The 23,090-nt window shown below is 36.2% G+C and overlaps 1 protein-coding gene across 7 annotated transcripts in view; it reads right to left on the minus strand.

Moving 5' to 3' along the window:
* Positions 1–23,090, minus strand: part of PTPRM (protein tyrosine phosphatase receptor type M) — a 691,775-nt gene that overhangs the window by 419,365 nt on the left and 249,320 nt on the right. For all 7 annotated transcript variants that reach the window (XM_016120972.2, XM_036229038.1, XM_016120973.2 and 4 more), the window contains exon 3: positions 12,474–12,745. In XM_016120972.2, coding sequence (XP_015976458.1) covers positions 12,474–12,745 — 272 coding nt within the window. The remainder of the gene's footprint in view (positions 1–12,473; positions 12,746–23,090) is intronic.

A 23,090-nucleotide genomic window follows, 5' to 3' on the forward strand; every position in this document is an offset into this window, starting at 1 on the left:
TATGAAATTCAAATTTCAATGTCCATAAATAAAGTTGAATGGAACACAGCCATGCTCATTCATTTACTTATTGTCTATGACAACTTTCACACAACAGGAGAGTTGAATAGTTGCCACAGAGACAATCTGGCCCACAAAGTATGAAATACTTGCTATCTAGACTCTAGCTTTAAGAGAAAACTTTCCTGTTTGGCTCACCAATGCACTGCCATTATTCTGGATAAGAAGAAAGTACTTATCAACAGCAATACTTTGTCACAGCCAAATATGATATGCCTTGTACTTTGTGTGGGAGTCCTGTATTCCAGCAATGGCACGGAGAAAACTCTCCCTGTCTTGTGTGACCTATTTCAACTATATTACATAGGTGGTGTTTTAAATGCTCACTCAAGTGTGTTGAATCATTATCAATGTTTTTAAAAACCCTATATCAAAACAAAGCCATAGAAACTTACTTTATAGACCTCAAAACAATGCATAAAAATTAAATTAAAAAAATAAAAACAACTTATTTAACAGTCCAATCCTCTATAAATAAACTGAATTACTGAAAATTTATAATATTTCAGTATTAAGACTTGACCCTCAGATCTCATTCGACATGATGTCCTTTGGCATTAGTGAGCTTTCAGCTAAATGGCTTTGTTTTTACTGAAATACACACATTTTTAGAAAAAAATATCTTTGCTCTCTAACTGAATCTAAATTGTGAGATTTCAAGAGCCCTGTTACCCGCAGGGGATACATTTCAAGACCCGAAGTAGATACCTGAAACCGTGGATAGTACCAAGCCCTATATATACTATGTTTTTCCTGTACATACATACCTATGTACAGGAAAAACATAGTATATATAGGGCTTAATTTATAAATTATAATTTATAAATTAGGCACAGAGAGATTAACAACAATAATCTAATAATAAAATAGAATTTTATTTTAAAAAAAGGACAGTTATAACATAAAACTTATGCAAATGTGGTGTTTCCTTCTCTTCCCAACCCATAACTAATAGCAGAGACAGTTACAAAGTGACTCGTGGGCAGGGAGTGTCTACAGTGTGGATATACTGAAGAAAGAGACAATTCACATCCTCAGCAGGACTGAGCAGGAAGGTTCCAGATTTTATCATGTTACTCAGAACTATACACAATTTAAAATTTATGAATCGTTTAGTTCTAGAATTTTCAGACCACTGGAGACCATGGGTAACTAAAATCTCAGAAAGCAAAGCCATGAATAAGGGGTGACTATCGTATTTGAAAAGTCGAAAGCTAAAGTAGTATATCGGTATGGAAGAATCATTGAGCCATCCCATCTTATTCTGGAATGATGTTGCCAAAACACATTATTTAATTGTTTAAAACCTTATTCTGGATTTGGCTTAACAGAAAATATAATTAATCCTCCCTATTTGCAGATTCTGTATTTGTAAATTTGTCTACTCACTAATTTATTTGAATATTTTTTTTGGATATATCTCCTCAGGTAAGGGAAACAAAAGAAAAAATAAACAATGAAACTACATTGAAGAAAAAAGTTTTTGCACAGCAAAGAGAACAAACAAAATAAAGACAACCTACCGAATAAGAGATTGGCCAATGATGCATCAATAAGGGGTTAATATCCAAAATTTATGAAGAGCTCACACAACTTAACACCAAACAAATGATACAATTAAAAAATGAGCAGAGGATCTGAACTGACATTTTTCCAAAGAGGACATACAGATGGCCAATAGGCATATGAAAAGATGTTCAATGTCACTAATCACCAGAAAAATGCAAATTAAAACCACCATGAAATATTATTTCACATCTGTCAGAATGACTACCATCAATAAATCAACAAAAAAGAAGTGCTGGCAAGGATGGGGAGAAAAAGGGACCCTTGTGCACTGTTGGTGGGATTGCAAATTGGTGAAGCCACTTCAGAAAACATATGGCGGTTCCTCAAATTTTAAAAAAAAATATCAAAAACAGAACTATCTTATGACTCAGCAATTACACTTTTGAGTATTTATCTGAAGAAATCCAAAACACTAACTCAAAAAGATATATACATCCCAATGTTTGCTGCAGCATTATTTACAATAGCCTATATATGGAAGCAACTTAAGTGTCCATCAATAGATGACTGGATAAAGATAAGGTGGTAAAAATGTACAATGGAATATTACTTGATCATAAAAAAGAATATAATCTTACCATTTGCAACAACATGGAGGGACCTAGAGAGTAACCTAAGTGAAATGAGTCAGACAGACAAAAATAAATGCTTTATAATTTTGCTTCTATGTGGATTCTAAAAAACAAAAGAAACAAACAAAATAGAAATAGATTCATAGATATAGAGAACAAACTGATGGTTGCCAGATGGGAAGAGGCTTGGGAGACTAGTTGAAAAAGGTGAAAGGATTAAGAAGTACAAATCGGCATTTACAAAATAATCACAGGATGTTAAGTACAGCATAGGGAATACAGTCAATAATATTGAAAAAATTATGTATAGTGTCAGATGGGTACTGGACTATAGGTGGGATCACTTTGCAAATTATATAAATGTCTAACCACTCTGCAATACACCTGAAACTAATAAAATACTGTCAACTGTAACTAGGGGGAAAAAAAAAAAAACTTTTTTGGATTTGGCTTAACAGGAAATATAATTAATCCTCATTATTTACAGATACTGTATTTGTGAATTTGCCTACTTATTAATTTATTTGAAACCCCAAAATCAATATTTGCAAAGCTTTCATGGTCATTTGTGAACTTGTACAGAGTGGAAAAAATTGAGTTATCCTACATACTTGTCCCAGCTGAGGTTGAACTAGGCAATGCTCTGCCTTCTTATTGCAGTTCTCATACTATAGACAAGTACCCATTTCCCAGGCTACTTAGTGCCATATTTTTCACATTTTTATGCCTTTTATGATGATGTTTCTGTTGAAAATGGCCCCAGATGCAGAACTGAAAGGCCATTTAGTGTTCCTAAGCACAAGAAGGCTGTGATGTGCCCTACAGAGAAAATACGGTATTGTATCATCTTCTTTCAGGAGTGAGCCACAGTGCTAATGGCTGAGTTCGATGTTAAGAATTGACAATACATATTAATTAAATAAGGTGTCTTGAAGATAAAAACACATAAAACAAGGTTATATATTGATCGGTTGATGAAAATGTTTTGACTAGAGGCTCATAAGACTAATTCTGTGTCACCCACAGAAGCAACAGTTCAGTATTCACTAATTCCATGTTGGCTGTGACTTTATGGAACATAATGACCAAGAATAATGAGAATTGACTGTATGAGTGTGTTTTAATTCACTCTGAGTCCTTGTTTTAGTAAAGTACTTGAGCATAGGAAGGACTCAATACTCATTATTGCTGGTCTTTCCCAGATATTATTTGCAGCCATAAGATGTAAAGAAATATAGAACTATATTTCTATAGAACTATAGAACTATAGAAAATATAGAACTATAGAACTATAGAAAATATAGAACTCAACAAATAACATCTCAGGAGACAAGATTTTGTATCCCTATAGTCTCAGGAGCCTTTGGGAAAATCCATTTGCTCTCAGGTAGAAAATGTGAGTGAAAATGTGGCTATATAATAAAACTTGGGATGGGGGGTTCAGGGGGAGGCACATGGCAGGCCTGAAAAGCTCAATGACCAAAAGTAACCATACAGGATGGTTCTAATCATAAATTCCTAACTGGCCAGGCCATGGCAGGTAGACACATCCCAGGCCTACAGTTTCCTTCACAAAGGTCAATCTTTACCTTAAGTGAGTCCTATCCACTATTCTTATGCATCTAGCATAGCAGTCAGAATAATTTTCTTTTTTAGACCCCTCAACCTCAGGCAACAGAGCACAAGACAAGAGGACTGACAAGACCACGGAACTCCTCATTGTTATCTTGTTGTCCACATACCATCTCTACCCACCATAAATGTTAATTATTAACTAGCCTATACCCCCCAAGGTAAAAGAAGTATGTTTTCCTCCATTTTACTTTTTATCTAGTCCTAGAGATTTTTCCCACTTTGCTTTCTCTCACCTCCTTAATCTACCACCTTACATTTTCTCCTTTGATTCTAAAAACAAAAAAGGGAACTGCAAAACTGTCCAGAACATTTTCTCAATCCACTGAAATCTTTCTTCCAGATATGCCCTAAATATTTGACTCAAATAAACTCTTATAAAACTTTTCTATAGGTTTAGATGTTCTCTCGTCGACAGAACAACTAGTTAAACCACTGACTCTTTCAGTTGCTCAGGAAAAGGCATTCTGGATTTTGGCCTGTGAGGGGTTTGACATCAGGCTATCTTTCAGATATCTGCCAAACAGAAGACAGGAAGCATTTAACACTGCAGCATCTCTGATCTTCTCTGCTTCAGCGAAGAACAAAATTAGCTTTCATGCTGCCACTTACCCTTGCTATGTTTGGGCAAAGAAAAGAGGTTTGCTTACCAACACAAATACTTGCCATTAAAAACATGTTCGTGGAAGTCATCTGTCAATTCCCTAGAACAAAGAGGATTAAATGGTATATGTCTATCTTCCCACATATAATCTAGTTGATCCTTTCTAGTTTTGATTTTAAATAAACAGCTAAGGTAGATGATACCCATTTACAAAAACCTTTTTCTTTTAATGAGTTAAAATAAAAACCAAAAACATATAGAAAAAGAAATATTTCTGTAATGGTAAAGAGCCAAAGCAAAACCACAAACTATGTGACCTTAAAAGAATCAGGAACAAAATATTGAAACATTGGTTTCTATGGACATGTTATCAAAGTAAAATAAAAACCTACTTCCCCAAAGTTAAAGGCATTCAAAGTAATGTTGGGAGGAAGCAAGAGAATTAAAAATGTTAAATCAAGCTACATTCAGAGACTGCAATATGCTGACCAGCCCTGCAGCCAGGCCAGGAGGACACCTTTGAACAAAGGAAGATCTCTGCTGGGATTGCTAACAAGCCATTCCCCACACCTGTGAAGAGGAAACAGGAAAAACAAGTCTTTAAGTAGTGCCTTACCAAAATAAAATTGTTCATTCCCTATGGCCGAAACCATGGGAAATCTATGGATTAAAGGCTGAGAACTGCCAGTAGAGATCTTTCACTCTACCTGTTCTTACCTTTTCACGCTACATACTCTTCCCCTTCCTCAATGTATGTCCATGTCAAAGGAAATGGGTTAACAAAGTCTTTTAAACTATAACTCACAAGAACTAAAGAATGATACAGAAACTAAATTTCCTGAGCCTTCAGGGTCCCAGTCAGGGTCTCTCTCATTGTCCCTCTCACTGTCTTTCTCTAGGTACTCTACTTTGTCTCTCTCACTGTCCTTGTCTCTTTTGGTCCCTCTTAGTCTCTGCCTCTGTCTGTGGAGTGTTACCCCTTTCCTAATAAACCTTCCTTTTGACTCTAACTTTGGCGTATGTTGAATTCTTTTACACTCTCTGCCAAAGGACTCTCTTCTCTCCGTGCAGGGCTTGGGTCCCCACTCCCTGACTTGGGGAAATCTACCCTGTCCTACATCAAAAGGACAACAAGATTCACGGGGAGCTAAATATCAATGCTTTGTCATGCTTATTGATTTAAGTCATTCTTAAATTACATCTGATTTTTCTACCAATAAGCATGACTTTCCTAACTTTTCATTTTCCCTTTGACTTTTGAAAAAAATAGTTTTTTTTCAAATCTTTTCTAATTATAGCTCAAATATTCATCCTATTTTTAAAAACTGAGATATAGAAGAAAATTAAGATAAAGAAAAAATAGGAAGGTTTTAGAGAAAAGTATTGATAACCAACAAGCGACAGACCACAGAGGAGTATGTTAACACAGAAGACACACTTACTATAATCATCAGATAGTAGGTATAAGCTGAGACTGAAACTTAGACATGTGGGTTATGTTTAAAATAAATAAATTAAAAAATATATTATCTTTCAAGATGAAAAACCATCACGTGAATCGATCCACTTTCTAAATACAGTTCTAGGTACATACTAAAGTGACAGCCTGGTGTGTCCCCACTGATTCTTAAAATACACTGTTCATCTTTTTAAAGCACAAAATGTAGAGGACAGGGGCAACTGCTTAAAATAGCTTTCCTGCTTGAGACAATTATATTTCACTGTCACATCTAATTCCCTATGTCATCCTAGAGGAATGCTGCAATTCAATTGTCTTGTACTTGGAACAAGGGTCATAAGCTAAGGAATTTATGGAGTCAGGGAATGTTCTATTTTCCCATTAGGACATATCAGTATTTCCCAAGTGTGCTCCAGGGAACACTAGACTCAAAAGATGTTCTGCAAAAGCCTAAACTGATGCCCAAACTCCAGCTGGGCTCCTCCACCCATTATTTGTCCCTCTTAGAGATTTAGAAACACACCTCAGCTCAGAAAACAGCTTGCAGTACAGAATGTGTTCAACTTCATTTAAATCAGTATGTCTTCCCATTTGGTCAACTAAAATGCTTTAAGGTTCCTTGGATTTGGGGATCACAATTTGGAAAATGCTCACCTATTCAGATGTAAAACACTGTCTCTGAGCAGCAAATGAATGCAGAGCCACTTTCTCTCAGGATGGCTTTACATCACATTCTAGCAAAATAAGTGGGCTGCAGGCAAACAGCAAAGAAACCTAGGTGGCTGTGCAGGAAGTGAAGGTTGGAACTAAATGTGAAGAGGTGGGTATGATTAAGTCATTTCTACTCTCGCAACTCCTCATTTACCAAGAAAGATGTCAGACTGGTAAAGGGTAAATCAGGGTTTAGCCTCCCCCAAAAGGCAAGCTTCTTTGTGTTCTCACTGCACAAAGAATTTTGAGTGGGGCTCAGCTCAGGAATTCATCCCTCATCTTCTCCCAGGACCTTCAGTACATCTAAGGCATTTGTCTTAACAGGGAGGCTCTAGAGAACAAGAAGACTCTCATCAATCCATGACTCTATCCTCATATTCCCTCTTGTCACTGCCCATCTGACCCCGAGTCCAGCTCCTTTATTGAGAGATGTGGGGGAGGGGATTTCAAGTCCATCTATGCTTTTTCTCTTTTCAGAGCAACCATCTATATTAGATCACTGTCTTCCTGGCCTCTGACTGGATTCAGACTCACTGTTTCAAATCAGGGAGAAAGGCAGCAAGTGTGAAATACCAGCGGCCTCTCTGAGTGCATGCAGAGTTATGAACTCATAAATTGATGGATGGAAACTTATGGGGATGGGAGAAAGGAGAGAGGAGGGAGAGAAGCAGAATCAAAGTGGTATCTGTTTTTTCTTCATCAGCACAGTAAAGCAAGAGGGTGGTTCTGAGAGTAAACTACTATTCTTAAAATTGTAGGAAGTCAAGGTCTAAATCAAAGGAAGCAGGTACTATAGCCCAGAAGCCCAGGTGAAAGCGGGTAGTAGGTACTTCTCACTTCTCACTGCTGCTGCCCAAGAGAGGGGCATGTTCTAAGTAGCAGTCTTTGGGACAAACATTAATTAAGGAATTAAATATGTGTTAATCACCAAATAATTGACAATTTATGTTTTAATGACTAGTAATTACCCTACAATTAGCAGTATTCTGTGCAGGTTACCATTGTGATTTGTACCTATAGAATACTACTCTCCTATAAATAAGAAAAGTTGTAAAAAAAAGACTACTATGGCAAGAACACTTTACTCTGCAAAGAAACATTTTAAAACTATAAATGCTTAATAAAAATAGCATTAGAGGAAAGACTGCAAAAACAAGAGATGCCCAAGAAAATCTGCTATGTTTATTAAAAGCACACAGGATAGTTATGACTAGATTTATTAAAGATGTCCCCAAATCCAACAATTGCAAAACAGATTCTAACCCAGATGAAAAATAACTCAGTATTTTGCAGCCAAAACTGAGGGAGAAATGAATATTTTTGACAAAAGCACAGGAGGGTGAGGGACGGGACAGATGCAAGGAGCCCAGCACAGCAGTGCCCACCCATGTTCCAAGAGCACTTGCTCCCCATGATGTTGTTGGAGCCCAGAGAAGGCTGATACCATGGACCCTCAGGAAACCGCACCTCATGCTTTTGCATGACAGCGGTTCTGGACCACTGCGGTGGAAATGAACTTGGTTCACCTCGTCTCACCCAATGTTTCACTAAAGGATTTGTTCCTGAAACTTTCATTAAACACTTTTTACCATTTCATGAAACACATTTAAGGAATAACATAGCAAGGAGAAAGCACTCAACTATTAGCTGATTCCCTTTTACTATCTTTCACAAATCTTAATCTCAATAAACTACCACCATTTAAGAGGCCAGCCCATCGCAAATGTGCTTTTCCTATCCTCGTAATGCCATCCACAGTCTTATATCTTATCCTATAATTAAGGAAGTGAGTCCCAGTAAGTTCCTATCAGTTGCCTGAGCTTATAAGTAAAGACGGCTGATATTCAAATTCAATTCCATCTGATCCAAAACATATATTCTTTTACTACACTATGATGCTGTATATTTTCAAACAATATTAAATTCCTTCAAAAGAGTTAACCATTGATTTTAACTCATTATATCAAAACTACTTAATAAAGTGTCTTATAGAAATAAGGTACTATATAATATAAATTATTTTGATATACTAGTATTTCAAGTATCTGCTTACTTTACATTAATTTTTAGATCTTGATAATGTATCTTGCAGCCCAAATACTAATGTAGAGGTGATATCTGGGAGAAGCTGAATCCCTGTGCACTTACAGGGGTTCTCTCAAGGGTACTGCCTTCTTTAGCAGTCTTAGCCTCAGCTTTGGGGCCCAGACAGCCTGCCTATCTGTATCCTAAGAATGCATCAGTTGGATATTGACTTTTATGAACCAAATTGATAAAAGAAAATGTCACACATATGCATGCACAATTCGCATTTCTAATTGCGAAATATTTTTATATTTCGCAATTAGAAATGCAACGGTCACTTAAAATAGACTCACATCCCGAGGCTAGTGCAGAACTCTTTAGAGAAAAGCTTATATGGGAAATTAACTCAAAAGGAGAGGTTTATGCATGTTCATATTTTTAAGAGCATCATATGTGACAGCCTGCCTCCTCAGTAAGGGTATGCCAGCCGCACAGGCTGAAGACCTCAGTCTGCAGCAGCAAAGCCCCTGCCCCAGCCAGTGCTGCCTGAACACAGACAACTTATTTTTGTTTTTGTTTTGTTTTGTTTTGTTTTGTTTTGGTTTGGTTTTGGTTTTTTTCTGATCGCCTCATATTGGGCTGACATGTTGGGACTGGGCTGGAAACAGGATTCGATAGGTGTTTTCCTTCTTCTTCTTCATCTCTTGTTAATACAGCTTATCTTTCTCATCCCAGTTGGGAAACACATTCACATCTTATGTGGTGATTTTAAGGCCTAACCTTCAGTGTTTTTAAGTTTCCTTAAGTTGACACCTCTCTTTTATCATCTACAGAGTGTCAATCACCTAAGAGCTTATGTAATGACTTCAGTATGTTTACTACCTAGTAGATAAAGGGAAAATGGGAGGGAAGTACTATTTTAACTCTACCTTTAACACTTTCAAGGCTGATGGTTGGTTGGAGTGCTCATGAAACAAATGAACAGGTGCATTTTTGGTGGATCCAAACCCTTTACAAATGTTGGTCACCAGGTTCTTAAACACTTAGCAACACTATATTAAAGACTTTCTACAAACCCACCTTTAAATTCAAAGTATGAAGCTATTCCTAATGTGAACCAAAAAGCTAGAATAAGACAAGTTCCAGTTCAATATGGTAAATCATGTACTTACTGCTTAGTAATGTAAGAAAAGTCACAGTGGGAAAAGTGAGGGCTTGGGGGCTGGGGTCAGAGATTCACAATTAGGAAGGCAGAATATTGTATTCAAAAGAAATCAACTGAGGAAGGACTCATTGAAAACAACAATGTTCTAATATATAGGATTACCTTTCTTTCAATATAGTTTAATAAGTCCTTTTGAAAGGCTGATCTAAAACTTTATAAATTAAATCATTCCTTTAATTTTGACAGTCTGGGCTAGGTGTGCCAAAGGCTGTTAATGAGCTAAAATAAATGTTGTGTTCCCCTCTTCCAAATTTATATGTTGAAGCCCTAGCCTGCAACATTTTGATATTTGGAGACAGAGGCTTAGGGAGGTAATTAGGTGTACATGAGGTCATGAAGATGGAGCCCCCATAATGATATTATTGTCGTTATAAAAAGGCTCGCGCTCGCTCGCATGCTCTCTCATTCTCTGCATGTGGAAGAAAGGCCATATAGCACAAAAGAGAAGATGAGCAAGCAGCTATCTATAAGCTAAAAAGAGGGCTCTCATCAAAAAGAATGAGAAAAAATCAGGACACATGTGAGCAGGATATACCTTCTGATATTATCTGGAAGTACTCTTACTGGTCTTTATCTAGCAGATGCCTGGAGACTAAGAAAAAGTCTAGTGCAGGCTCCAGAGGGACAATGAGAACATCACAGACCCAGACTTTCTCTACTTTGGAAAGTCTCCTCCAAGAGTAGTTTGTAAAAACATTCAGCCTCTTAGCCTAATCTACCCGATAAAAGCCTTTTGAAGTGTAGCTTAGCCAAACTCATTTTCTCTGCTTCCATTTTAATCTTATGAAAAACTAAACTTGCTCCAAAGGTCATATTTTCGAATTATATCACTGATAGACCATAGGTTTATTTAAAAAGAAGGTTATTACTAAATAGAATATTTTCACTCCAAAAGAAAAATTAGTTTTTACTCTTTGATGTTTTATAAGTAAAAATAGTGCATGTATATGTGGGAAAAATTAGAATACAGCATATGGCAAAAAGAAAAAAATCAAATCACTAGCTGGAAAGATACCATACATACATACGTTCGTAAATTTACATATATATTTAATTTAAACAACGAGTTTTAACATATTGCTTTATACAGATTTTTCCTACTTAACAACATAAGCTTAAATTCATCATTAAATGGTTCTCCATAGTATTATTCTTAATGTTTGCAAAAATAACTTTTATATGATGTAACACAAATTAACTAATCCCCTATTGTTAGAAATAATACTGTTCCTGATTATTCATTATTTTAAATAAACTGCTATGAATATCCTTGTAATTAATTATTTACAACCACTCTTCATGATTTCCTTAGGATGAATTCCTAACAGTAGATTGCTAAATTTAGACATATCTAAATTTTTTACACCTTTAAAATGTACTGCCAAAGTGTACTCTAAATAAAGATTTTAACAATGTAAATGTGAACTAACAGAGCTTTCATTACCCCTTCATTTCCATTCAAGGAACATTTATCACTTATTAAATACTAGAAACTGTTATGGGTACAAGGTTACAAAGTTAGATAAAGCAGGAAATTCACAGCCTATTTATTCCCATTATCAAATCCAGGGGTAGAGAAATTGATGCATCTTTTTTAATAAACATCAAATCTGCAGAATGGATTCCTGGGTGCCATTCATGCCATTCAGATGACAAATAGCTCTCAAGAAGACCCACCTTTTCCGCCCTGAGCCCCTCAATTAAACATGAGCGATGATCTTGGATACACATTCCAGTTGGCTCCTGAGAGAGCCAAAGGCATTAAGAAAAAGGAAGCAAAATATCACAGTCTTCTTAATGTATCCTCTTGAAAATGAGTATTCTTAATATCGAGTTCTTTTTAAAAGTGCTTAGGACAAGAGGAAAAGAGCACCAAATGCCACTGTCCCTCATCTTCTACCTTTGACCGCGAGTCAGGGTACTCTCATGGTACAGAAACTCTCCATTTCTCTGACAATCAGGATGTGACATCAGGACTGCTTTTGTACCACTTCTTAACTGCTCCTGGGCCTTCACCCTTGTTACTTTAAATGACAACTCAACATAGGCCATGTGGGTCTCAAGAGAACATCTATAATAACAGCAGCCATGACAGCAGCCCCTGAATAATGAAGACTCAGCCTACACATGGTATTTTCTTCCCATTGCTTTTCGGGGTGGGAGCATGGATCTGCACCTCACTAGCTGATCTCCATGAGGGCTCACTTCTTAATGACTCATTTACTCACTTCTTAATGACTCATTTACTTAAAAAGGGGCTTCTTCTTTTAGAATCAAGTGTTGTGCTATGTCGCCCTGAATCAAATATGGCTTACTTAATACAGAAAGTAAAATACCCTTGCAGATAGCACTTCCTGTCCTGCTGCAGGTTACTGCTTTGAATTTCTTAAACCAGTATGTACATAAATAAGTTCAAACTATGTTTTTTACTCCTTTCTCAACTTAAGTTATAAACAAAAGCCTGAATACACTCTCTATTAAATAGCAGAAGCTTTCCTTACATTTGTATAGAAAATACCAACACTTTTTATACATTCTCTGGTTATACTGATTAAAAACTATATTTTTAGAAGGTAGAGGATGCATCAAAATATGAAATGAAAATAAAAAGCATACCTGATAAAAGTTAGGCCAAAAAGTACTAATGGCCAGTTCTGCCCTGTTCCAGGTACGTGTCGGGTCTCCAGTTATATTCCAGATAGGATTCCCCAAAGGCCCGTTATTGACCTTCACGTAGACATTGAGTAACCCGGGAGCAGAATTACTCTTGCTGGATACAAAATAGTGAAAGTCAATGCAGTGAGTGTCATTTTCCTTAAGCTGAGGTAAGAGGAGGTGGGCTCTCTGCCCCTCAGGTCTCCCAGAGGTGTTCACCAACATGAAAGAGCCTGTGAAAAAGAAATCAGATGAGAGTCATGACCTGAAACACAACTTTCCAGTCATTTCTGAAATGTAACTATCATTCACCTGGGCAGACCCTTCAATTTCACAAATACTCAGGCTTTGAAAATCCATCTCTTTCATGTCTTTATGCCCCAAAGTATTCTCAAGATAAGTAAACGGACAACTCTCTTGACATCACTGCAATTAGTCTCCTAAGTAATTTGCAGACATGCACTGATCAATCTGGTAGTCACTAACCGCATGTGGCTATTTAAATTGAAATTAATTAAAGTTCCATAACATTAAAAGTTTAGTTCCTCAGTCACACTAGCTTCTTTTCAAGTACTCAATAGTCACATGTGGCTAGTTGCTACCATATTGGACAGGACAAATACTGACACCTTCCATCACTTCAGAAAGCTCTACTGGACAACACTATGTTTTAATAATATCACCATCTGGAAATCACAACCACTGTAAGTTCTCGTATATCCTAGAGAAAGACAACAGATTGGTCTGCTTAGAAAATCTTATTGGCCCTATGATGCTCCCCGTTGTCAATGTAATATGATTCTTGTGGTTCAGCACCATCATCCCTCTCCCATTGCTGTAACAACTGGCTTCCTGGCAGTGGGGCTATTTTCATGACAGGGGGTATGTCTGAGCATACTGATGCAATCATTGTGCCAACTGGAGATGGCTATTCTCAGAAGTCCTTATGAGCTTTCTGTATCTTTACTGCCATGCCACTAATTCATCCCTGAGTGCTGCAGAGTTTCCAGAAAGATTCAAGCTTGTCAGTTACCCTGGAATCAACTGTATCACTTGGGTCCTTCCTGTATCTAAGATTAACAGAAATGGCAATAGAATAATTATATAAATTTCATTTATCACATAAAGAAAGATAAAAGCAAAACATTCTAAAATGAAAAGGAAAATATATCTTTAGCAGAGAGAAAAAAATGTATTCAAACTCTGAGGAGGAAGTACACTTAAATCTGAAATATGAAAATGAAAAATAAAATACTACCCAGGTGTGATTGTGAGGCAGGACAGGTAGTGCAGCAACACTCCCTCCCCCTCCAGGATGTGGTTCCAGAAATTTTTCCTTTCTTTAGAACTTCACGTGTTTTAGTCTCGGCGAGAGGGAATAAGACAAAATCAGCCTTTTCCTGTCTAAACACCATCTTTGGCTAGGGTGTGACCTTTGGCTAAAAGTATTATTAAAATCTCATTTGCACTGCAAATATTACAGCTCTCATCATACACTTGATGCCACGAAAGTTCTGAAAACACCATATGAGGAAGAAAAAGCAGGAAACTGAACTCCCTGCTTACTGAGATGAGACAACAAGGCTAAATCGGAAACACATTTTCCCAGGTTCTGCCTCCAGGGATTACAAAAAGTTTATAACCAGCCATTTTGGTGTGACTCTCCCGCTTTCCTGTCTCCCTCCTCTCTCTCCTCTCTCCCTCTCTCTGTAGTAAGACCACATTCCCCCTATCTCATGTGTACTTTCGTTTAATAAACGTTGTGCTTTCCTGTTTGCTGTTCATATCATCTTTGATTCTTTCTCACAGAATAAGACAAGAACCTGGTAACTGGAGGGCTGAGCTTTCCAGTAACAGATGGGCTCATGATTTCTATTGAGTGAGACTACTGAGTATTCCTTTTAAAACTCCCCTCATTGTGAACCATATTTCCAAGGAGATGTGTGTTTCTATATTTGTAGGTATATATATTTTAATATACACCATACATATCTATAAACATACATACAAATACTTTAAAAAGTCTGGAATTTTTATCATGTCTATAACAGCAAAATGAGAAGATAACTTTTCCCAGAGAATTATTATGAGGGCTAAATAAAATACTAATAATGAATATAGATATATCTTTTATAAATTAATAGGCTATTGTTAAGGGATCAGTATTATAAAATGTTTGCGTATGGCTGTTACTCTCATAAGTCTCTATATAAGGTGAGCTAGTGTTAATGCCATTTAACATAAATAGGAATTGAGTCACAGAAAGATCAGGAAGCAGCTTATCCAGGATTTAGGATGAGTTAGAGGCAAAACCAGAACTTTGGGCATCTGAGTTTTCCACCCATTATTCATCCTGCCACACTTCAATAACCCCATGTTTCTTCATGTGCCATTTGAGCATATATGAAGAAAACAAACCTTTTCAGAACAAGGAAGGAAAATTATAGTAGCTATTTGAAAATAGAGCAATTTTTCAAGAGATGAATGTTATGCACCTGAAAATATGAAAGGCAAACCACAAGGGAAGGGTTATCCATGGAACATATATTCCAGTAATAAGAAAGAACTGTAAATGTGATTTAAGAAAGAGTTAGGGACAGGGAAAGGGAACAAGTGGCAAGAGAATGACATTAAAATAGTTTGGGTTCACTATATTCTACAAACTGTAAAAAAAAAATCTTCAAAATACACAAGATTGACCAACCGTGTCACAAATCTAAAGTAGGCTTTTGGTATTTATAATATGAGTTAAAATTGTACTTCTCTGTTCTTAGTAAGGTAAAAGCAAATTTATTCCAAACTCAATTGTTTGGGGTTGTTATCTGCAACAGAGCTTCAATGTATACTGAGGCCTGACATGACCTCGAGGCCAACTCTGAATTGTCAAAATCTTTAGTATTGCTACATTGCCAAGAATATCATTTCTTGCAGTGTTCCCATCAGTTAAACTTGAGCAATCATGAGTGGCAAACATGACAATATGCAAAGGATGGCAAAAGGCTGTATTTCTCAAATCCTGGGAAGTCTAGTTTAAATGCTTGGATGAAGCTAATACAGAGACTTTTTTCACAGGCTGGTATAAACTTGGTAACTTCCTACTATACTGTTCAAGAAATCACCAAGGTTCCCTAAAATACTGTTTTCCTAGCTACACAGTCTATCCTACAATACTTCATTTCAATATGCTCCATTCCAGTATAAAGTGCTCTATCAGCTTTTTGAACTGTTTAAAGTACACAGAAATTTTTCTTCTTGAGGTCAAGATGAGATTCTAAGTTACAAATACTCAAATGATTCTAATTTTTATACTTTTGAGCCAGACACAGTTTGTTTTGTTACATGGCATGCTTCTGTAATGCAGATTAGCTCAAATGAGATTAACAAATAGGGGAGTGACATGCACATAATGCAGAAGTCCCTTTGGTTCATGTGTAATTTTTTGCAGGACATGGAAGTTTTAGAGTGATCATGGCAAATTTTCTCTCAAATAAAAGGCTATGTGATGGCTTTTAAATAAAGCTAAAAATGCTGCAGAAGTACCTTCATTTAGTGTAAGAAGTGTCAAGTTTAGTGGTTTCAAGAGTCATTCCTCTTTCTACTCTGTTAAACTGACTGGGAAACTGCAAGAATGGATGAAGAAACTGTAAAGATTCTGCTCCCCTCCTAAGTTTAAAAAGAGAAAACGGGCTGATGAAGAAGACAAACCCAAGATCGTAATTTTAACTCAGCAGAAAGTGGTCTGTATTAGAAGGGAATGACTGCAAGGACCTCTCTAGTGAGAAGGAGAAGGCTGAAGTCCTGGGGTACAGGGCTCAGGATGAATTCACTGGGATTCTAAATGCCAGATGGGAGTTAATGGGGCCAGTATGTTTATTAGGGTTGTTAATGTTTTTATTGGTTCTCTGGTTACAAAGTTGCATTGGTTGTGAGTGGTCTGCCCCAACTCCATTTTTCTCACAAGATCTATTATTCGGTGTTTGATCCTGTAAAATTAGTTGGAGATGTTTCAAGTACACATGTGCGATGTTGGTGGAAGCGTCTGAGATGCTCCTGAGTGGTCCTCTTTTTATCTTCTTTCAGAGCCTCTCAATTGGTTTTTCTATGCGGCTCCCAAAATTAATAATGAATGCAAATAAAGATGCAAAGAACAATGTTTGTCATGTAGCACAAGCTCAAAAATGTTTGTAATTATCATTATGATTGTTTTGTTTCTCATATCTCCTAAATACATGACATCTCTAAATTTTCTTCAATTCTTTAGCATTTGTCTCTATGCATTTCCACCTGTCCACTTTACAACCTTCCCGGATCTTACCCTATTTTACCTAAGCAATAATTTTTAAGTTTCCTATTTTATGAGAGAGGAATATTAGTACTGAAGTATTACAAAGCTTAATGAATTGAGTATTTGATTCAGTTCATCCTGCCACTACATTTAAGCTTTGGGAAGGGGAACTTTATTTCTCTTTGTGGCCATCAGAATTTTCTTCTTGGCTTCAAAGTATAGAAGGTAACATTCAGCCAAAACAGTATTTCCTGACAGTGATGCACTCACTATTATCTTAGAGTGAGTTTACAGCAGAAAGTGTGAACATTTATGTTTCGCATAGTCTAGGAACCAAGAATCCTGGGGTAAATTCCCAATTATGCATAAAGTGATGGCAGGTAAGAGGAAAGAGATGCCTTTTAATTGTTTGAATTTATCACCTATCTACTATTAAAGTAAAGTCAACTCACTAGCCAGATGTTTAAAGAATTCAAAATATTTATATTCAATTTTAGACTAAGTCTGTTTTGTTAAATATCCCTACATGGCTGAATGTTTAATTTTTACCTTCTACTTCAATGTTTTGACAGTGAGGAAATGAATCTTCAAAGAGTAATTGGGTCTCCCTTGATAAGCATTTCCTTACTTCAATTTTTTCCCCTACAAAAAACACTTCAACTGGGCAAATAAAGAAATCAGAATTCAAATTAGCATAGAAACTCTGTTTATGTTCAGATAACAAAATGTTCTTAAATCACTAGTATGAAAATAGAAAATATAACATTGCAAGCAAATGAAAAAAAAAAAAACCCACATAATGTAGTTGGTTTCAAAAGGGACAGTCTTTACATGCAGACTTTGAAGGTCTTTAAGAATAATTATTTTCGTTTCTTTGAAAAGAAAAACGCTATTATGAGAACATGCAATATTCACATTCTTGAATCTTTGGGTAAATTAAATTTAGCTTAATCATATCCACTGGCAAATGCTTTTGATTAGACTATCTTCCATCATTGTTTGTGACAGCAGCAATAACTACATATAATTAGTTATTCCCTTCTACCCCATCATTAAAATTTGCATTGGTGTGGTAGAGGCTCTAGATTTTTAAAGGCTGAGGAGACTATGAATTTTCTTCCTACATTTGAGAAACTTTGTGTACACAACAGAAAAAAAAAACAGCATTTTCTGTCATCCAACAGGAAGAATTATGTGTGTAATTAAATACTTAGGCTGACAGAGAAGCAGCATTTTATGAACTTTAAAGCCATTATAAAATTTACTTATTAAGTCTTTTAGTTTTAGTAAAAGCACACAGATCACTGGTCTTTCTCTCTCTTTGGCTGTTTTGTCTTAATTTTTTCCTCTATGACCATGCCTTCAAATTTCTGAACTTAAGATCCAGTAGTTACATAAAAAGTTTACAAGTTCCATCTTTGCTGTCATATGTCATGACTCTTAGTTTACACGCTTCTTGCTACTGCTTCTTGTGATCTATTTAGATACACCACTTGTGATAATTAAGTTATCTAGAGCAGAACTTTTCAAACAATCTATGATAAAGGAGTAGTTTTTAAAATTTCTGATGCATCTCATACCATATTTATGCAAAATATAATAAATGTGAATTTCTAGAAAAAGGAAATTAAAAGACATGCAAAATGCAAGCCTAAATATGTTATTAGATTAAATAAATATAAAATTACTCTGACAAATTCCTATAAAAATTTCTAAAGACAAGCTCTTAATTTCTATATTGGTCACAGAACAAAAACAATGTGTGGATCACCTCTCATCTGTAGGCCCCACTGAGTGGCATAGGCTTAAAGTTATAGAGCATAGCATTCTCAGTTCCCAAATATATAAATCTTTTTTCTTAATAGTGGAAGAGGAACACTGAGACAGATAAATTAAAAATAAAAAAAAAAAGAAATGAAAAAATGTTTTTCTGGTTTTTTAACCCAAAGATAATGGCTATAAAAGCCAAGCCCTTTGGCCATGATAAAAAGTGGTAGAAAAAAAATGAAAAGGGAATATAGAAAGCAAGTAGACAAATAGAGAAGAGACAAATGTAATCTTGGTGAGTAGAAAGATAGCACTGAGACTCTAAATTCAGAAAAGAACTAGTTTCTAGGCAAGGAGAAAAGAAGAGAACTCAGTAGGCCAGGACACACGGAATGAAAGCACATCCTGGCTGTTCTTAAGGAGAAGAGGAGGATGCAGGGAAGTAAAATGTGCCACTCAGTGTTCAGGCCAGGTGCTCTGTATACTCCATCTCATTAACTCCTCCCAACAAGGAAGACTGAAGTAACACGGAGAAAGTTAACTCACCAAAGGCTCCCGCTGACAGCATCTGATAGAGCTAGGGGAATTTGAATTTTTACATTCAAGATCCAAAGACAATGCTCTAAAACCGACATTTTTCAAACATTTTGGTCATAATTTATAGGACCAAAAAAACTGTATATTTCAACTCAGTGTACCTGTGTGATGCTGTGTGTGCATACACACACTTAAATACATATGCACACATATTCAGAAACAAAACTTTCATGAAAAAAAAAATGTTACTCTATATACAATGGAAAATTACCTAGCCATAAAAAAAGAATGAAACCTTAACATTCGCAACAACATGGATGGACCTAGAAGGTAATATGCTAAGTGAAATAAGTCAGATAGAAAAAGACAAATACCATGTGATTTCACTTATATGTGGAATCTAAAAAATAGAATAAACAAACAAAACAGAAAAAGACTTATAGAAACAAGGAACAAACTGACAGTGCCAGTTGGGAGACGGGTTAGTGGGCTGCATGAAAAGGTGAAGGGATTAAGGAATTCAATTTGGCACTTACAAAATAGTCACAGGGATATAAAGTACAGCATAGGGAATATAGTCAATAATATAATAAGTAGGTATAGTGCCAGGTGGGTACTAGGCCTATAGGGGGGATCACTTTGCAAATTATATAAATGTCTAACTACTATGCTATACACCGGAAACTACTATAATAATGAATGTCAAGTGTAATCAAAAAAATTTTAAAAACTACATAAGCTAAACTCAGAGTGAACAAGAGTTAATAGAATTTGTTATTACTAAAGAAAAGAAAGAAAAGAAAAGAAAAGAAAAGAAAAGAAAAGAAAAGAAAAGAAAAGAAAAGAAAGTGAAAATGTGTACGTGTTTTACCATGTATATATGTGTAGTGTATTCACATTTTCTATTCTATTCTATTTCATTTTCATTTTGCAACATAAATAAGTGAATGGATGCTGGGCACAACCAACAAATGATTTCATAGCTCAGGAGTGCTTTAAGGACATACTACAACTCCTCCTCAACAACCAAAGCCAACAAGTATGCTCTGCCTTCTCAGTAAGAAAGTCTTTTATTTTTAATTCATAATTTCAAACTGATATCCTCCCTTAAATATCAAAATGCCAGGTTACATCTCTTCCCTTGCTCTTTCAGCCAGTACTAACAATGGTCCTGAAGAATATGTCTTTTCTTGTGAAATAGGAAGATGAAGCCTGTGGAGAAATAAATGAACTCAGGGAGCAAAGCTCAAAAGGAACAAAGCCTCTGCGGGCGGGGCCACTATCACTTTAAAAATACTTATTAGCACCCATTACAGCCTGAGGAAACAGCTGTCTCCACAGCCACATTCAAGTTTTGCAGACCAGTGTCATGCATCCTTGCATCCTTCTTAAGCTACTGACTCTTCTGTGCCCCTTTCAAAAATTTCGCCCAAGTACAAACATGATATATTTATTTTGCAACCACTAGAGAATAAAACTTGAATACAAAAATATTTTCTATTCACCCAAATGTCATATCACCCAAATCTCCTTTTTTATTTTGTCTTCTCTCTCTTGCACTTCTAGTGCATTCTCAACAATTACCGGGCAAGACCATTTGTTAGTTGCATTGATTTTTGCCATGCTCTTAATATACTCAGTAAAATATAGTATGAGGGCAAAGAAATAACACAGTCATCATATCAGGGGAGCCCAAGCAAAACTCTGTTACCAACTGCATAAACACTTCACTCCGAAGGAGTCCACTTGGTGCTCTCACTGGGAAAGAAGTGAGGGGCTCATCTGACATGGTCCTTCTTCAAGTCACACCACTTAGTACCTGACACTCTGTTCTCCCTAAAGGAATTTCACAACAATCTATGTGCTATAAATTATTAATAAGCATAGTTCATATACTTAAAATATGCATAAAACACTTGTTTCAAGACATTAATATTAAATACTCAGAAGATATGCCATGCCAATTTAGTGATTCACAGCATAAATGGGTACTTTTATTATTTATTATTCTTAAAAATACTAAGTGAACTGAAATATATTCATTTGCCTTAACTACCCACTTTTAGCCATGGCAGGACTCATCTGAGTACCCAATTATGTACTGGGCATTTTGAGAACTAAAAACAGTAAAACTTGGACCTATTCCTTCAGCAAAAACCTCACAAATTAGGTGTACATAATATTTTAAATATTCTTTATTTAGAACAGATAGAAAAAAATCACAAATTTATCAAATTAGATCCATTAAATTTAGCAACACTTATATAACTACAACATGAAGTGCCTATAAAATTTGTGGATTTAAAACTGTCAACTAGAAACTATTAAAAAGAGTTTGGAGATACTTATCATGAGACAAAGAAGAAATGAAGAGGCTTATGGAAAATGGAAGAAACTCTGGGGGTTCCATTAGAAGTAATGTGCTCTCGCCTCATAGGAAAAGTGAAGCTTTAATAAGAATGAACTCATATCACAGTGTCATCTAGACAAACTGCTTCAGTGACTTAGCTGGAAAATACTAAGTGTGTGTTTTATAATTTACAAGTAAAGAACAAACAGAGCAAAACAAACACAACCTTTTAACTATCTGATGACGCTAATGACTATATCTTAGGAAATGAGCCACAAGTACAATGGAGAAGTGACAGGTAGACTGTTTAGAACGTTCTTAAAAGACTGCTTAATTTCCAATATGTCAGGCTTTTAATTGATTGACATTCTTAGAAACTAGTTTGCTTTTATTCTAAATCTCAGAATGACATAAACCTTCACAATATAAGCTTCCACTTATTTTTTTTCCCTAAATTACTGTTGATTTAGAGATGATTATTTTTTTCACATGTACATCTGGTGATGGTCTACCAGCTAAACTATGTCTTGCTTTAAGAAAAAATAGTTAGCTTAGCTTCTATATAAAATATAAATCAAACTTAAATATTTTAATAGTATATAATTTTGATATTTTCAGCTTAGCAGAAGCATGCTAGTGGTGCTCAAAAGGAGCTAGCTAAATCAACTTCTTTTATAAAAAATAGTTCTCCAAAAAAACTCCAAGGCTTCTGTTAACATCCCTGGTTGAGAGCTCCCCACATTCCTGAAGAGAAAACCAAAAATTTTACTTACGATGTTTCATTAGCCTGGCTGGGTCAGAAGCCAGAACCACTCAGAGGTTTGCAATTCTAGATCAAAGGGCAGAAAGGACTTATCAAAGTTTAACAAGGTTGGAGCATTTGAGATCTTGTTACCTGGCATATGTCATCAGTTTGACTTAAATAAACTTACAAAAATTCTCCACAGGTTTGAATGTTTCTTACGTCAACAATGTCTCAGAGTAGCAGTATTCCAAAGAAGCCACACAGGACCACCATGTGGACAGGGACTTAGTGCCTGGTTCCAGCAAGGGTGCATGGTGCCCCACTGGCTCCCCACTCACCTCAGGTGAACTGTACTAAGTCTCTCTGGGAATCCTAGGCCTCCTTGCTTTAAGCAGCGGCCATGAATTTATCTGAGCTGTTCTTAGAAAATCCTAGAGGTGGATAAGGTTGAGATAAAACAGGGAAAGGAATAAAAATGGATTACTGCTTTTAATTTTGTTTTTTTTAATTGGATTGCTTACTGGGAGTCTGAACAAAATCCTTTCTGGTTAAATGAGAGACTGAACTCTCTTTAGCTCTGAAAAAGAAAGGACACTTGCTTTCTTAACTCGGATAGCTGATGGGATGACAACAGTCTTCAGATACCTGAATCCTGAGTGGCAGAAATGGGTGCTGGGCGTCATCAGTGTGGTGACACAGTTGATTCCTGAAAAGCTGGCTGGAACCCCAGGGAGAAAGGCAGAGCACCCAGAATGGTTTTACTCTGAGAGAGGGGACTGACAGAGGGGCTTGTGCCTTGGAAAGCATCATGGTTCTGGCACTGGTGAGCTCTCGGTGGCCCTTGCTCGGGTATTTTTAGGTGACTACAAATCTTTGTGCGGTTGCCTGAAGAAA

The sequence above is a fragment of the Rousettus aegyptiacus genome, unplaced genomic scaffold (genome assembly GCF_014176215.1).
Source record: "Rousettus aegyptiacus isolate mRouAeg1 unplaced genomic scaffold, mRouAeg1.p scaffold_m13_p_12, whole genome shotgun sequence".
Lineage (NCBI taxonomy): Eukaryota > Metazoa > Chordata > Mammalia > Chiroptera > Pteropodidae > Rousettus > Rousettus aegyptiacus.